General features: G+C 49.6%; 1 protein-coding gene across 2 annotated transcripts in view; it reads right to left on the bottom strand.

Moving 5' to 3' along the window:
• Window positions 1–12,663: 12,663 nt before the first annotated feature.
• LOC134565116 (ADP/ATP translocase 2-like) overlaps window positions 12,664–17,348 on the bottom strand; it is a 39,111-nt gene continuing 34,426 nt past the window's right edge. The window contains exons 2-5 of one of the 2 annotated variants that reach the window (XM_063424520.1): window positions 14,761–14,935; window positions 14,158–14,644; window positions 13,902–14,042; window positions 12,664–13,294 (exon numbers count right to left, since the gene is read on the bottom strand). In XM_063424520.1, the coding sequence (XP_063280590.1) occupies window positions 13,194–13,294; window positions 13,902–14,042; window positions 14,158–14,644; window positions 14,761–14,871 (840 nt within the window). In that variant the 5' untranslated portion in view covers window positions 14,872–14,935 and the 3' untranslated portion in view covers window positions 12,664–13,193. The remainder of the gene's footprint in view (window positions 13,295–13,901; window positions 14,043–14,157; window positions 14,645–14,760; window positions 14,936–17,348) is intronic. The other variant, XM_063424521.1, reaches the window with a different exon arrangement.

The following is a 17,348-nucleotide window of genomic DNA, read 5'->3' as shown; positions in this document are numbered from 1 at the left end:
CGCTCTTCCGCTTGGGAAGGAACGGTCTCCGGCTCAGGAGAGCAAGGGGCCGTTCTCTCCAGTGCGGAAATCGCGGCTTGGGCAGCTCTGCGCTCCGCGGCAAAGGTTTGTAGCGTATTTATAATTTTCTTCCACGTGACGCCTAACTCTGAACAGAGTTTTGCGTCTTTTCCCTGTGAAACTACCGAGTCCCACAGTAAATCTCCGATCTCCTTCCATTCTGTCTCGCTGAACAAAAGCGAGGGCTGCTGTAACTTTCCTTTCTTTTTAGCCCATTGGGCCAGCTGATTTATATCAGAATCTCTGATCTTTTCGCCCCGTTTCGAGACAATGGACGCTAACAACTGCGTGGCAGCTATATAGTCGCGTTCCGTGAGTGAATCCATCCGCGCCGCTGCTCTTACCTTCTTTCCGCTGACAGCAGGTGGCACTGTCGCCTTCTAATCAAACCAATCAGCCGACGCTCCCCAGCCTGCCTCGGAAATTTGGGACTGTAGATCGCAAGCGACACACACACGTCCAAAATCAAGCGAGGACTTCCAGCATTTAAGCTAATTAATTAACAGCATTGAAGCTAAATAATCCACAGCATTTAAGCTAATTAATACACAGCATCGAAGCTCTATATTTCATTAAAATCCAGGGCTCTGTCTCTAAGTTTCGGGCGCCACTGTTGTCGAACCCTGGAAAGACTGGGGACTAGAGTAACGTGAGACCAAACCAGTATGGTTTCCAGCACGAACTCCGCTTTATTCCGCGAGATGGCCGGTTAAGTACAGAGCAGATAGTTTACAGTAGCAGGTGCATTGTGATAGGCAGTGAGCATGCAGAAGTATGTAAGCAATCTAGGATTAAGGTGGCTATGGAGATCTAGTGCCATTACCTCCATGCTGCGAGTGGCCATACCTTAACACATACCTAGCAGGAGATAAGTTTATCTGCTACTACGTATGCGGAACGTTCTGCGGCCTACTAGGCCCAGGCCTGAGGCCTAGTTTGGCCTAGTCTGGAATAGCTCAAATGGTATCTGTGAGCATATCATGCCCACGATACCTGAGAAACTCGGCCACAACTCTGGGTATCAGTTTTAACTCCAATGGCATTGGAGACTTTGCTCAAACTGTTATGAACAAATTTCCCGGTCGGGAGGGGCTGGGCTATCCCTGTCCTAGCCCCATAGCGAGACAGCTCCATCCCCCCAGAGGAAAACACCGAGCACCCATTAGCATATTAAAAGAGCTCTGAGAATGCAACCCCCCTCCTCCCAATTTGTGCTGTCACCCAGCCTTTTAGAAAAATGGGAGTTTTTCCTGTTTGCAGAGAACCCCATAGCTGGGGTGAGGCTGCTGTCCCTCGAAAGCAGCTGACCTCCTCCCGGCTAGAGGTAACCCCCACACCCCAGCAAGTTTGAAGCCGGAGGGAAGCTGCCCCGAAGGGAAAGGCAGCATTCTCCTACCTCATTAAAATGTGAAAAGGAGCGGCTCCGGCCTTGATTGCCGGGTCATTGTTCGCTGTAACTACCTCCTTCAGCAGGAATACTTCTGCTGTGACCAGGACAAATGCATATGCATTTGTATATGCAAATAAAACCGCCCCTGTGAATCCTGGGAGGGTTTTTAAGAGAAGCTGCACCCCAAGACAAGAAGCTAGATGCATCAGAGGAGAATTGGATAGTGCCCTGGCTGAGCAAGGAGTGGATGCACCCCCTGGCCTGGTTTGAAGATTCACCATGACCTCTGAGGAGTTTGGATAGAATGGGAACTGGCTAGCTGAAGTGACTCAGACAGGGAATGGGAAACTCAAGGTTTTTCCCTGAGGGTAAAGAGCTGACTCTGCACTCCAGTGGCAGACCCCCCCCACTGCTCTGCCTTCTGATGGTTGACCAGAGAGAACTCCTAGCTGTTCGTATGGGAACAAGGACTCGGCATCTACTGTTTGCAGTGGAATGATGAACTGGGACAGCACCTTCTCCTTCAGATGGCTGCAGCAGCTTGGAAAACTCCGATTGGTTTCTGCAGTCCTGCTGATGACTCTAATAATGAGCTGATCACTTTAATAAAGAGCTGATTATTAATAAAGGCATATGCCCTGTTCTTTTCAAAACTGCAGTTCTCTTCAGACCCAGTGTTATGAGCAGGCTGTTCCAGGTAGAATATTTACTTTCAAGAAAATCTTTGCTGGGTGCCTTCCTAAGTTCACCTTTAGATACCTGTCTTTTTATTTTGTAGTTTTCAAATGTGTTTCCTTGAATACATTAGAATGACTGGTAACTGTACAACAAAGAAATCCTTACAAAAGTAAGCTCTATGCCTATTGTTCATTTTGTTATTTTAAATGTGTCCAAAAGGTGCAGCAGCCTGAGCCATGCCATTCCAACCCAGTCTGTAATGACTGGAATGCATGGCTTGGGCATGGTGCTGCTGCTCACCCTGACCTGCCAGAGGCAGTCAGCACAGACTGGGCTGCAGCAGTGCAGTCTCAGCTCCTGCTGGACATCACAAGGCTGCAGTTGTACAGAATTACACTGTCACAACAGACACATACAAGAATATAAATCCAAGCCTGTTTTAAACTACTGTAAATAAAAACTGCTATTAATGAGTTCAAATACATGGTTGGAAGTTACTGATATAGCCAGTGATCGTTAAAGAATAAAAATGCACACCTGAACTAGCCCATTGGGCAAAACAGTATCAGTATTTGGAGTTGTGAAATGTGAAGGAAAATTGTTTTGAATGTACTGGCCACTAAGGACTTGTTTAGACAACATTACACACCAGTTTTTAAAGTACATTGTTTGGGTAATAGTACTTTGTGCCTCTTCCATGATGTAATAACTGCTCTCTAGCCCGTCTTTGTTGCTCTACGTTGAATTAAATACCATGTTACAGATTTGAACTAAAATACCTCTCCTGAGATGTTCTTACTCTACCTAGTAAATGCATCATAAAATGCGAGCAATGAACAAGATGTTTCCATCTGCCACAATTGTTATGGAAAACTTCCTATAATCAATAAAGGTTTTCCATCTGGCTTTATAACCCTGACTGGGAAAACTCAGATCTGCTTACCTAAGGATCTATCCTTTCTTTCTTGGGAAAACAAGGAGTAAAAGAGGGAGTAAATTCAGCCCAGAGCTAGCAGAGATGGGTCTGTAGATCCTGTGACAATTTAATGCCAGGCTGGTAAGCAGGTGTTCACATTAACTCATGCACTGTTGATCTTGTTCCCTGCTTATCACATGCTAATCTGAAACCTATTTCCAGAAGCCTGTGAGCAGAGGCCCTTGGCGGTGTGCGGTACTCGTGAAGGGCAGGAGACGTGTGTAGGTGCACAAACCCCTTTCCCAGTGTGGTAGCACAGTCCAGCCAGGTGAGGGCATCAGGGTTCCTCTGGGAGTGATCCAAGCCTGGGGTAACAGCAGGTCGCTCTATAAAAATTCAGATTTTTTCCCCAAGCAAGAGTAAAAGACTGACATCTGAAAATAGGTTTTGAACCATGTGAGGGGTGCTGGGATGCAGATGCTAAGTCTCCAGTTGTCCAAGGATGAAGTGTGGTCTTGCTTCAAGTGACACCAGAACAACAAGCTAACTTGGAGATGGTGTGATTTATTGTCAGGGTTAAGGCTGGGAGTAACAAAAGGCTTCAACTGAGGACGGGCTGTGAAGGGGCTGCCAGGTGGGGATAGGACCATCTTTGCAGTTTGGTGAGGCACTAAGAAAATCTGATGAGTGCTCCAGCTCAGCACAAGTTGTCCAAAGTAGCTGTTACCAACTACCATCAACTTCCTTAGCTGCCACCTGGAGCCTTGACACAGGCTTATGGAAGGCCAGTCCATGTCCAATCAGTGTCATGTTTGGAAATCTGCCTAGTTTGGCTCAGGACTTGTGCATGGACCCAATCAGAAAGGGGAGTACCTTGTTTCTTCTGAGGTGCTTTTGATATACTCTAGTTTTGCAGTCCATGGCTGAAACAACTCCAACACAAAGAATCTGATCTGTGGAATTGCATTTTATTGAAATGGTATGCTCTGGCTCACCCCTGGGAAGTTTATGGTTTATCCCAAGTCTGTAATCTCCCCTGCAGTATTGTGTCTCTGTAACCTCATTGGCCTGAAGATCTATCTGCGCCCACTTTGAATCTCCCTGATAAGAGTGCAGGGGGAAGCGGGCTTGCTCTCTTTGTCCTGGAGGCCTCTGGAGGCTCTGCTCCGCTCCCCTTCCCTCTCCCTCTCCTTCCCCCTCTCCCTCAGTAACCATGTTGCCTTCCCGGGGTTGAACTCCAAATAAATCCTCATCTCATCAGCACCTCACCAGCCGTCTGAAGTCTCCTTGCCTGCCTGCATGCAAATACCAATGAACCTAGAGCCCGGGGGGCTCCCGGGGAACCCTCCCCGGGGACCCCCCAAAATCCAAACCGCAACACCGATCCAATACATTATTATGTATTTCTTACTTCAACTGGAGCTAGTTCACAACAGTGTAAATCAAGTTGGGGTTTTTATTTCTAGATCTAAATGAAGTAAAATATATTAGCTGACTGTTGCAACAGGAAGCAGGGTCACCAAGTTCAAACAATTGATGAAATGTCCTGTTATAATAGATAAAAACAGCTGTCCTGCAGGGTTTCCCATACCCTGGTAGCAAATGGGCAATCTGTAGCAGAGTTCAGACCAAAGAAAAGTTGGATTTCATGTTACTGTAAAAGTCAACATTTGTTTTTATAAATCTGTAGATACAGGTAAGTGATAGATTTCTTTGTTTAACTGAGCACCATATTGTATGTAAGAACGTGTCCAGATGCAGAGGTATCACAAAATGTGAAATAAAAGTGAAGGAGGGAATCTGTTCCAAAAGTAATAGCACACATGGCCAGACTTACTGTATTTCATGACTTATTCCAGACCAGTTTCCAAGCACCTTCACAAAACCCTAGTTTGATTTACCATGTCAGAACAGCTCTGGATGTAACAATGCTGCCTGGTTTCCCATAACCTGTAAAAAACCTCCACACAATTTGTAAACACTTAAGAGAAGCGGTAACAGTGAATCCAACCTCCTCCCTGTTAATCCCAGCTGTGCCTGGGGAGCAGCATGGAGTCCTCCTTGCCTGCCCCCTGAAGGGAAGTTTCTGGTCAACCCTTACAGCTTGGTCAACCCTTACAGCTCTCCTTGTGCTCCATGTTTGTGCTATTCTACTCACTGACTGATGTGCAGATGGCTCATTCTGACTCCCTAGACTGTTGCATTGATAAATGCATATTGATAAATACACATAACAATGTGTATGACAAAGTGATCAGCTTGGGAGCAGCACTAACTGATCAGCCTGAATCAAAGTAGTCTCAGCTTTTGCTGGTGCTATCCTAAAGACCCCATGGGGCTTTGCCACATCCAGGCATTTTAAAAGTATAAAATTATGGGCTTGTTTAAAAGGCTCCAGGGCTGGGCTCCAAGGATGGAATAGAAGCTTTGTAAGTCCCTGCTGAGGAATCCTTATGAACCTAGCTAGCCACAGCATAGTGGAGTTTTGGGTAGATTTCAAGGCACCAGCAGCCAATCTCTCTTGTCAACCAGAAAATCTCCATCCCCATGCCTGCAGCCAAGGCTGTAATTCCCATCAATCCCAGCAACAACCAGCAAACCACTGGTGGGATGACACCTCCCTGATGCTGCCAGTCTTGGTGTGGAGTCTTGGCAGGTCCTGAGGACTCGTTCCCAAAACCACTACCCCCCAGCAGCTTGGTATGGCTCCAGGGTGCACAGAACTGGGGCTGTGTCTCTGCAGGCACTGCACCAACGACCCTGAGACAAAGATGGACCATAGTAACACCGTTTCAGTGCCGTCTCCAGTAGAGCGTTATCACCGTGGAGGCCCAACCAGGAAAACAGACTGGGGACACAGATCTGGGTCCAAAAACAGCATCAGGGCAGAACCCTGCCCTTAGTTTATTTTTCTATTATATATCTGTGGCAAGGTGACCATGGATTGGAGAAGGGTATCGCCACCTCTCCTGTCACATTGGTCCAGGAGGCTGTCATTCAACCTCCCCTTCTCTTAGAGAAAGTATTCATAACATTGCCAATATTTACAAAACATGGTCCTGTGTTTACAATTCACCAGCGTGAGAAACTGCACATTTCTCCTTTAATATGAATGCTCAGCAAACCAGGAAAATTCATGGCAACAGAGCGGCTGTTCCGGGCCATTGCGGCCTGGGGCGGCCCCTCCTCCACCGCGCAGAGACCTCGTGAGCCACCATGCCGCTGTTCCACCACTGCCAACGAGCCCGGCGCGGGCCCGGGTCCTGGCCCCTTGGGGCCCCGGCCCGCCTCGGCACTGTGCGGGCTGCGCAGCCCCCCCGGGCGGCGCGGCGCGGGCGGCGCGGCTCTGCCGCGGCGAGGCTCCGGCGTGAGCCCCGTCGCGGCGGGACCGCTGCCGCGGCGCGTGCCCGTGGTGCGGCCCCGGCCCAGCGGGACCCCGCCACGGCGCGGGGCAGTCCCAGCGCGAGCCGACATGTGGCCCCAGTCCGGCCACAGCGCACGTGTGGGCCCCAGCACCTGGAAAAGCCGCGCAGAGAACAGGAGCCCCTCCCCCCGCTCGGCAGCAGCGGCGAAAAGAGCCCCGCACACCGTCGATCGAGCCTGAGCAGCCAATGCCCCTGGAGAGCAGTGAAAAGAACCAAACCCCAAAGCTACAGTGAATTTGTAATACCAGTTTTACAGCCTTGTATAATTGTTAATTCTACTTTATAATCCCCTTTCCCTGTTCCCAAACCCCTCCATTTCCTTCCCATCCCCATGAAGTAGTTTTACAATTATGCCTTTCTAGTTTTGTGTGTGTTCATATTGCAGATTCCCCTGTTTTCTGATTTAGAAAGCAGAGGCTTTTTCAAGTCACAAGGGTACATCCAAAGGAAACAGTTTTTGAATTGTCTTCTTGTAAAGCGCGATTCAGTAGTAGACTATTGAATCAGTAACGCTTTTGGGTTTATGCTGTCCTCAGTTAGTTCTGAGGGTGATTGATAACCTAAATTGGTGTCTGAGAAAGTATTTGACGGTTTTTGTAGTTTTTTTCTTTTGTTTTTCTTTTGATGACCTGAAACTGAGGGTCTTTTGTTAAGTCTCTCACACTTCTGGTGCAAGTATGGACGAAAAAAATCCCCAATGGGTACATATGGACGAATGTAAACAATTGCATGCAGAGTGTAAGTCCTTTTAGTTGAACCAGTTAGAAAGTGAAAGGAGTGATTTGGCTCAGATCCCTGAGTGTCAGTGACTTGCTGTTCAAGCCTTACGGGAATCCCATGACAGATCAGTGGCAGCTTGAGTTGATTTAAATTCCTCACTGCCCCTGCCCGGCCCCAATGGGGGAACTGCAGCAGGCCACCTGGAAAATCTGAGGCCGTGTGTGGAGCCCGGGGAACTCCACGTGTTTTCCTGTCCCTAGACTGGGAGCAGAGGTCAGCGCCACAGCCTAAACTGGGGGCTGTGGTGGGCTGAAAAGCCAGTTGGAAAAGGCTAGACACTATTAAGCCAGTCACGCTGAAAAAGCTCAAACAAATTTGGTAATTTGTTTCAAATCTTGCAATATAAACCCACATAACCCGTCTACTGCAATTACAAGGTCAGATAAACTGTTCACAGTATAACAATCCTTACTGCAATTGTATTTAGTTTCATGCTGCAAAACTGTGTAATTACTGTTTCATTTTTAAATTGTTAATTGTCATATGTCATATTTCTCTTCTCACATTTTAAAGAAAAAAAGGGTAAATTGTGGGATTGCATTTTATGGAAATGGCTTGCTCTTGTTCACCCCTGGAAAATGTATGGTTTGTCCCAAGTCTGTAACCTCCCTGCCTGGAGTGGGACTCTAAATAAACCCTCATCTCATCAGCATCCCACCGGCGTCTGAAGTCTCTTTGCCTGCCAGCACAGGAACCCCACAACCCCTAGGACCCCGGGGGTCTCCGGGGGGCACTCCCCGGGGACCCCCCAAAAATTTAAACAACAATAGGTGCACAGAACTGGGGCTGTGTCTCTGCAGGCACGTGAGCTTAGCTCTGTCCCCACAGCCCAACCCACCATGCGTGTGCTTTGGGCAGCTGATGGGGCCACCTTTCATGGCTGGGCAGTGGCAGGAACAATCCCCACTGGGAAACAACTGATTTTACCCTGCCCCTCTGCACCAGATGCTGCCAGTCATGCAGGCAGCACATGAAAGATGTTGGGTCAATGCCTGCCAAGGGTGACAAGGACATATAGGCAGGGGCACTCCTGGCTCCATCCAAAGCCCAGAGACACAGCCTGGAGTGACCCAACGATTGCTGAACAGGACAGTGGAGTGGATCAGCTGGCACCCGATTGGTCTTTTACAAGTCAAGTCCTTGGGGTGGGATGCTCTCCACTGCAAGACCCAGCACACAGCCAGGCACAGCCCAGTTGGGGCAGGCTGGTGCACACTGAGCCATTCCAACCATCCAGCCACTGACAAGCATGTCACATGATCCCCTGCACAGCTGTGCTGCATCAACACCTCCTAAGCTTGGGATTTATGGCTGCTGGGTGAGGGGCTGAGACAAAAGCGGCATTACAGGCTTTCACCCATCCCTTCCCACCAGCAAAGGAGCTGATACACCAGGCTGGACACAGCTCCTGTGGAGGAAATCACAACGTGTGTGATGTTCAGCCTTTCCCACAGAAGAATCACACTTAAAAGGAAAATCCACCCTCATCCATGCCATTCTTGTGGCAGTCCCTTTCTCATACCTCAGTTTTCCCACAAGAATAAAGCCCTTAATCCCTGTACAGTGTGCTCCTGTGGTAGGCAACAGCAGCAACTGAACCCCCCCAGCCTGGTCCCCAGATCAAGCTGCTCCCAGGGAGCTGCCAGGAGGGAGGAGGTTACAACCCCAGAAGGCCTACCAGCCTGTGCTACCCAACAGTGGAGTGCAGGAAAAACCCCTTGTAGGCTCTGCCCTGCATCTCCCACCTGTCAGAGCTAAAAAGAGCTGTGAAACACATCATTGCTTCCTGAATCCCCAAAGCAGTAAATAGGGCAGGTAGCTAAACCCCATTTCACTCAGTGCCAGCCCTGCACCTCAAGTCCAGTGCACAATCTGTAGCTCTTTAGGACTTCGGGATCTCCCAGCTCAGCTCCTTTGCAGCCTGGCACAACAGCCCAGCTCAGTGCCTCAGTCACCCACCACTGTGTGCAGGAAGAAATTATGCACTTACCTTATTGTGCCAATGGCCTGGCCATGCATCTCCTGTGAAGGAAAGGACAGGAAAGGATGCCCCATGCTCAGCAACCAGCAGCATTTCAGAACAGCCCTTGAAATCCAGGTGAGCTTAGCAGCAGGAGGCTGAGAGTCCTTAATTAACAAGCTGGCACTTGTACAACAGGAGAGGGCTCCCTGGTAAAGCTGCCCCATGTCACAGTCCCCTGCCAAGCTGCTGCCTGTGCCCCCAGCATTGCCCACCTCTTTGTGGCATTGCTTCACATCTCACCTTTACAACCTGTTTCATTTCCACAGCAGGCAGTGGGATATCTCACACTGCAGCAGCCCAGGGGCAGTTGAAAATCATCAGCAAGGACAGTTGGCTCAACTGTGAGGCACATAACTGTCTCCCATCAGCAAGGCATGTGCCCACTCACGAGGACCCTGGCAAGCCAACACCACCTGCAGCAGGAAGGTGCTGTGCTCTCATGCCTGGCTGCCCTGCTTAGATTCCAGCAATAAAAACTATTCTCACCCTTTGCAACACAAGGTCTTGTTTAGCTGCCTTGGGCAGTGATTGAGATTGGTTTCAGTGATTGAAATCAACTGCTTTGAGCAGGTCTGGGCAGCCAGAAAGGACCAAAGACATGGGGGAAGTGAGAAGACTCAATGATCTGAAGGACAGAAGACCAGGAGAGCATCCACTCACCACTCCAGATCCCCAGGCAGAAACCAGGCAGCTTCACTGGGGTGACTCACAGACCTACAGAGATATCTGGGTAAAGGTGACATCACACACATTGCTCCATCTTGCAGTTTTCCCCAAATTGTCCCAGCAGCATAAAGGAATTTTCCCCTTCTCTTGTGTAATAAATGTAGCGGGTTAATTCGTGTTTCTTGGGGATAATAACATAATAAAATCATGGTTTGGTAAAATATAAAATAAATTGTAACTTAAATTCCAGCCAGCCATGGAATTAGAATTCCTAGGCGGCACTACCCAGTAACTACTATTCAGGGGGATACAATAAGGTGCTGGAACTGGAGATGAGGAGATTGGCATCTGAAAGGACACATTAAGATAAGAAATCAGTTCTCCTGCCATGGGCAGCAGAGCCATCAGAGCACCATCATCACCCGGATCCGCCCCTCCATTCATAAACTTCAGTTTCCATTTACCCACAGGAAGCCCGAAATTGACACCTCGAAGTACCGAAGTACCAGAGGAAAATCTTTTCAGTCGACTGGAGATGACTATGAATTCGAATAACCAGTCCCGGGAACAAAGAGGCTATGGGGAAATCTAGTGCCAGGGGCAAAATAAAGTGTATAAAACCCGAGCCCTAAACAAGGCAAATTTGTGAACTTTGGGGGGAGGGCAGTGTGCCAGATACTGTGTCCCAGTTCACCCTTGATGATTCCCTGGGTCAATCGTCAACAAAACTCCACTGGGGGTTTTTACTGAAATCCTGTAATTTGATCTTTTAATAAACCAAAATTATATTTCTGATTGGACTATTGGATTGGCATTTATAAAACTTGGAATTTTGAACCTTAAGTTCCAGGGGCAAAGAATGAGCCTGGGAATGCACCTCCCTGCCTAGCAAGCACAGCTGGTACATGTGAAAAATGCATATTATATGGCTCTACGCAGATATTTATTATATGTATTATGCTAGGTTGGAAAGTTATGCTGTATTAACATTTTAATAATATAGTAAATGTAGTTTTGTAACTAAAATTAAGCTTTAGTAGTTAAAATAGAAACTAGGTGTTTGAGGTATTCTTTTTATTAGCTCAAGAAAAGGAGAAGATAAGAAATTCTTTGCACAGAGATAACAATTACAGAAACCCCTAAATTTTCCAGAGGAGAGGAATTTATGGCTTTCCTTATCAACAGAAACGAACCTCTTCAAGCCTGACTTAGACTCAGAGGCGCCTGGGGATTAACAGAAAATTTTTGACAAGTACCAGACGGATTTCTTGTTTTAAATAAAACATATGCATAATCATGAAGTGTTTTGTATATGCTATAGGTTACTCCTCTTAAGGAGTAAATTCTCTTTTAACGGGGTCCTTTTCCTAGCTCACTTTTGTCCAGGAAGAGGTACCCAGCCCGGGCTGTTAACTCTTTGCTGTTATTGTCTCATTAATTGTCCTAACTCTAATTGTTTAACCTTTATTACTATATTTGTATTAGTATTTTTATAACCATTTTATTTTTATTAAACTTTTATAAATTTCTAAAACAAGTGATTGGCATTTATTACATACAGAAGCTGTCTCTGCTCAGCTCCTGCATCCCCACTGCACAGCATCTAGAGAGCAAGGCTAGCCAGGGAAGCTACTGAACAGCAGCAATTAACTGCACTTGTGTCCTCTGGCTACCTACATGCCCAAGTAGGTAGTTCAGTTTCTAAGGCAGAGAACATGATGCCAAGCTCTGATCCTACAGGGAGCAGCAAACACTTCCTTAGACATTTTTCCAGCCTCCCAGGCATTCCGTGCCATAGGGAGTGCTGTGCTTTACAGTCAGTTTAGGCACCTGGCACCATCAAAATCAGGTTTCACAAGCTCCCAGGAGCAGACAGGCCAGAGGCAGGACTGTGGCACACACAGTCCATCATCTCTGGTTAGTGGAGTCTCAGGGAGGTCAGCTGGGTGTTGGGGGTCAGATTTGTTTCTTTTTCACTTAGAGATTTTTTTTCCCATAAGTTGCTAGGAGACTAACGACTGAGTGCTTAACTAAAACAAAGAAGTGGCCAAAGGAGATGGCAGCACCGGGCTACACCTATTGTTTTTGGGTCGTGAGTTTCCCTCAGAGAGGGGAGATCACTCCAGTTTTGGGAGAAGTAAAAGACACGGTTGGACACAGCTTCAGCATCGGGGAGGACAGTCAGGCTGCCGCTCACTGCAGGAAGAGTTCACGGTCATCTCGTCCTGGGAAATCTGGTCGTGTATCCTGGAATCCTGAGCTCACCTTCTCCTGCCCTGCTGGGCCAGCCCTGCCCCCATTGCTGCTGCTTCCTCGGCACTTTGAGGCTTTCCTGCCACTCTGTAGCCCTACACTGCCCTGCCGGGACATCCCTGCCGTTCCAGCTACCAGCACAGTGCATCTGATCTCATCCACCAGCCCAGGACGTTCCACCGTTCCAGCTTGGTCTCTCAGAGTCCCGCAGGGGCATCGAGATCAAACTGCCCCTGGGCTTTTGTGAAAGAAAGCCCTCGAGGTTCCTGGTTTTGTTTATTATTAATGCAGTAGTTATTGTTGTTTGTTTGCTTTGTCATACATACTAGCAAAGAACTGTTATTCCTATCCCCATACCTCTGCCTGAAAGCCCCTTTAATTTTCTAAATTAGAATAACTTGGAGGGAGGGGATTTGAATTCTCCATCTCTAAGGAGGTCCTGCCCCCTCCCTAGCAGATACCTGTCTCTCAAACCAAGACACTGGGTGAGCCCTTCAGAGCTGCCAGTCCCCATTCCAGGCTAGACACCACTGGAGGAAACACTACCTGGCTTCCTTGGCAGCCTGCACTGTGTTTACCTGCCAGTACTTAGCAGGTACCAAGGCTTGCAGGATGGAGATTGTTCCTCTTCCTCCTTCTCTACAATTGCTGAGGCCCCCAAGCCCCTCATACTTCAACTGCTGTAAGAACAAACATGAGATGAGGAAAATTGGTTTCAGAATTTTATTTCTCTGTACTCTTTAAACAGGAATGGCTGAAATAGAAACCATCATGAGTCCCATCAGGGGGAATAGTTTGATAAAGACAGGGCAGGCAGTCACCCCTGCCCCATGCCAATCTGTATAAACACCAGCCGCCACTGTTTAGTAACTAGATAGTTTTCAAACAAGTCCATGAATGGTCACAAACTACACAGAACAACATGCCACTTCACAACAGGAAAACTTATGTATACTTCTTGATTTCATCATACAGGACTAAGACAAATGCACCACCCATTCCTCAGAGTACGTTTGACCATGCACCTTTGAAAAAGGCCTTGGAGCCCTCATCCTGGGCAATCTTCCGCCAGCAGTCAAGAGTGCCAGAGTACATTATGTCAGCTGCAGGAGACAGACAGCTTTAGGAACTGGATGCCCACAACCCCCAACATCTAGGTCAGAAACAGCCTCATGTATCTACTAGCTTTACAACCTCAAGTGCATCCCATTTCTTGGCTGACTTTCTCCAAATACTTGCCCATCAGAGGACAAGAATGCCCAGGAGAGATGCTGCTGCTGCTGCATTGTCCCTGGGAGACACTAGAAGGACCAGTTCAAGCAGAAGGCAGCAACTCCTTGCTTTGACACCAACACTTCCAAACCCAAAAGCTATTGTACGGTTGGCCAGGCTGTGCCTGCTATGGAGGCTGTCTTTTCTTCTCCCAGAGACACTGGCTTGCAACATCCTTGGGAGAGTTCTGCTGTTCCTGCCTACTGACATATACCTGACTTGTGCATGCCACCTTACAGGTGTGCTGCACAGGCCAACCCATTTGTACACCTTCCTGTCACCTGCTTCCACAGCCCCTCCTACACCCCTGCTTACAAGAGATGAGGATATCTACACAGGCTGATGAAAGCCAAACCACTCTGCCTTCACTTCAGCTCCACCACCAGCTATTGATTCAAGGATACCCAATAACTCTTATACAGTGAGGTAGAAACTTACCTCCTTTACGGCCAGACTGCATCATCATGCGACGACGAACTGTATCAAAAGGGTAGGAGACCAAACCAGCGACAGCAGTGACTGTCTGAGCAATCATCCAGCTGACAACAATGTGGGTGTTCTTTGGGTCTGGAAGCATGCCTGCAGGAGAGAGGCTTTGATGAGAACGGCAGGTAAGCCACCAGCACTATCGAAATGCACTACAGGCATGTCGCAGCCCGGCAACTCCCTTTTAGTGCCGTTTTGGTCAACCTACCCTTTGCGGTGTCGTAGATACCAAAGTAGGCGGCTCTGTAAATGATGATGCCTTGGACAGAGACACTGAAGCCCTGGTACAGGCCCCCAAGGCCATCTGAGCGGAAGATTTTGATCAGGCAGTCACCAAGCCCACTGAACTCCCGGTCGGCCCCGGCTTTACCCACATCCGCTGCCAGGCGGGTTCGGGCAAAGTCAAGGGGGTAGACGAAGCAGAGGGAGGTCGCGCCGGCGGCACCCCCGGATGCGAGGTTACCGGCGAAGTACCGCCAGAACTGGGTTCGCTTGTCCACGCTGCCCAGGAAGATCTGTTTGTACTTATCCTTGAAGGCGAAGTTGAGGGCTTGGGTGGGGAAGTACCGGATCACATTGGCCAAGTTGCCGCGCCAGAAGGAGAGGACGCCCTGCTCCCGCGGGATGCGCACCACACAGTCGATGATGCCCTTGTACTGCTTCTCAGCGGAGATTTGTTTGCTGGCGTGCTGCACCTGCAGGGGCCGAGATGCCGCTGTCAGCGCCCCTCCCCCGCGAGCCCCCGGCCCACCACCGCCGCCCTCCCTCTCCTTGCGGCGACCTTGGGACGGCCCCGGCCGCCGGCGCTCACCTGCAGCAGTAGCTTGACCCTCTCGATGGGGGCGACGGCCGTCTTGGAGATGGCGGCCGCCACCCCGCCGGCAAGGAAATCCTTGGCGAAGGATACGGCCGCATCGGTCATGGCGGGAGCGGCGGGAGCGGCGGGAGTGGGAGGCGATGCCGGGCGAAGGAGGCGGGAGAAGGCACTAAGGGGGCGCAGCACTGGTCGTTAATATAGGGGCTGGGGCGCGAGGGCGGACGGCGCGCGCGTCCCGCTCGTCCATTGGCTGCGGCAGGGGGCATGGCCGCTGCATGGGGACGGGGCCGCCGTTGGAACCAGTGGGGGGTACATGGCCGCGGTGACGGGGTGAGGTAGCGCGGCACGGGGGAGCCCGGGATGGAGCTCCCCGGGACAGGACATCCCGTGATGGAGCACACTGGGACGGGGCATCCCGGCATGGAGGATCCTACCAGCACCGCGGGCGGGACATATATGCGGCCCCGGCCCGGTCATACCGTCTATCGCTACCCCGGGCACACCACATGGCGGTGGCGGGGCCATCCGTGACCACGATCCCCCAGCCCCTCTGCGCCATCCCAATGCCATGGCGAGAGCAGCCGGGCACAGCACAAGCCGCGGCGCAGGCTGGAACGGGGCGGGCTCTGAGGCTGCCTCATCTGCGGACACGTACAAGCCCCCATCTTTCTCACCCGTAGCCGAGACCCACTCTCACAGACCACTCGGGATACTGTCACCCTGCACACATGGGGCTCAAGGAGTGACCGAGCTCCAGGTCGTGTACTGAGTCCTTCTGTAGTCACAGTGCTGAGCTCAGCTGAGATGTTCAGACAAGCATATCCTTGCAGGTACTACCCGCCCCTTAACACACAGCAGCATCCAAACGTCACTCGAGTAGAACTTCGCCTATCCAAGAGTTTAACCTTGCTATTGACTGGTTCTTCATGGTCATACACCATTTCACATGTTAGTGATCCACTGATGAAGGGCTTTCTTTCAGTGACATCTTAAATATTTTACTGCTGCCTTTTGGGGATTTATCATGTGTATTTGTGATTACAAAGGACAGGCTTGGTTGATAAAAGGTTAGTGCTTGATAGGTCATAGGAGTGCACTATGATACAAAGATGGTAGTAGCACATCAGAAACAAGTTAGTGTTACATCCCCCTGGGGAAATGGTTTCTTCTCCCTCAGGGACCCCTGGAACTCCTGTCATGTAGTCTGACCCTTCCTTCCCCTTCTGACCCCATTGGCTGTGTGCCAGCTTGCCCCTCCCTCAGAAATCCTGAGAAAAAGGGACCCCTGTCCCCCGGGAGGCTCTCTCTCTCCTGGGACATCAATCTGGAATAAAGGACTGCAGCTAAAAGGGTGAGAGCCTCTTTTGAATCCTTATCCTGTCTTTCTTGATATAATCCTACTAGGCCTGAGAAGGGCTGAGCTAGCTGAGACCCTTTGAGGGAAACAGGATTGTATCAGTTGGCCCCCAAAGTGGGTTTAAATATAGAAACCCATGCGGAGCTGGAGACCTTTCAGAGTCTCATAAGCTTTTTGGGAAGTTCAATTACCCTAGCCACTTTGGCCACATGTTGTTGCTATAGGTGGGTAGGGATAAGCTCGTAGCTTGTGGTTGCCCAGCCACGAGTGAGCTAAAAGACAGGACCTTCAGTTGCTTCTGACTCAGCATATGATACCACGGACCAGGTAAAGTCCTCCGTTTGATCGGTACCGCAAACTGGGAGGGCGTAATTTTACCTTTGCTAGTAGCAGCGGGTGGATTTTAGGACCCTGCGGTGGGGATTTTTTTTCTTTTTTTTTCTTTCGTTTCTGATTGCCGCAGCCCGCGGGCCCGTGGGGCGGCTCCGCACAAGGAGCCCTGCTTTTCGGGGAAACCCCGGCCCGGGCACGTATCCCATCGGCCAAGCAAGGCTGCGGGGACCCCCCGGTGCCACCGGGGCTGGAGAAACGGCGCGAATACGCGACCGCAGCCCCGAGTTTTCCCCGCCTGTTCTCTCTGGTTATAGGAGACACAGGAGTTACATACAGCTGACTGTAGCAGCTGGAGGCTGGATTTTGAGCTAATAGCTTTCAATAATATCGAATCATGGGCATACAGCTATCAGCTCCTCAAAAGAGTATATTAAAACAACTCCAGGACCTTTTAATTAACGTTAAAATTTCCAAAAGGCTGCAAAAACGATTTGTTCGTTGGTTAGAACATGAATTTACTGAAGCTGAATTGTTGCAGATAGATACTGTTTCCTTTTGGGACTACGTGGGTACTGTGATCACAGATAAAGTCCAAAATAATGATCACGCCGCTTCTGTATTTATCCCAATATTTTTGCAAGCTCGTAAACATCTGTTAGAGTTAAGCAAACCCAGCCAGGAGCAAAAACTTACCCCATGTAATCCCCCCTCTGATCCACCTTTATACCCGGGTTTACCTTTGTCCCGGGATCCTTTTAACAAAGCCAGTTTCTCTCCCCATGATCTCGGCGGGGGGGCAGGGGCGGCCCGGGACTTCTGCGAGGCGGCAGAGCCCCTGGGAGACCCTCTCCACGTGGCTGATAACAATGGCGGCTGCCATGTGCCCCGACCT

The sequence above is a fragment of the Prinia subflava genome, assembly GCF_021018805.1.
Source record: "Prinia subflava isolate CZ2003 ecotype Zambia chromosome W unlocalized genomic scaffold, Cam_Psub_1.2 scaffold_33_NEW, whole genome shotgun sequence".
Taxonomy (NCBI): Eukaryota; Metazoa; Chordata; class Aves; order Passeriformes; family Cisticolidae; genus Prinia; species Prinia subflava.
Note: the sequence above shows the minus strand (reverse complement) of the source record. Positions and strands in the feature narration are given on the sequence as shown.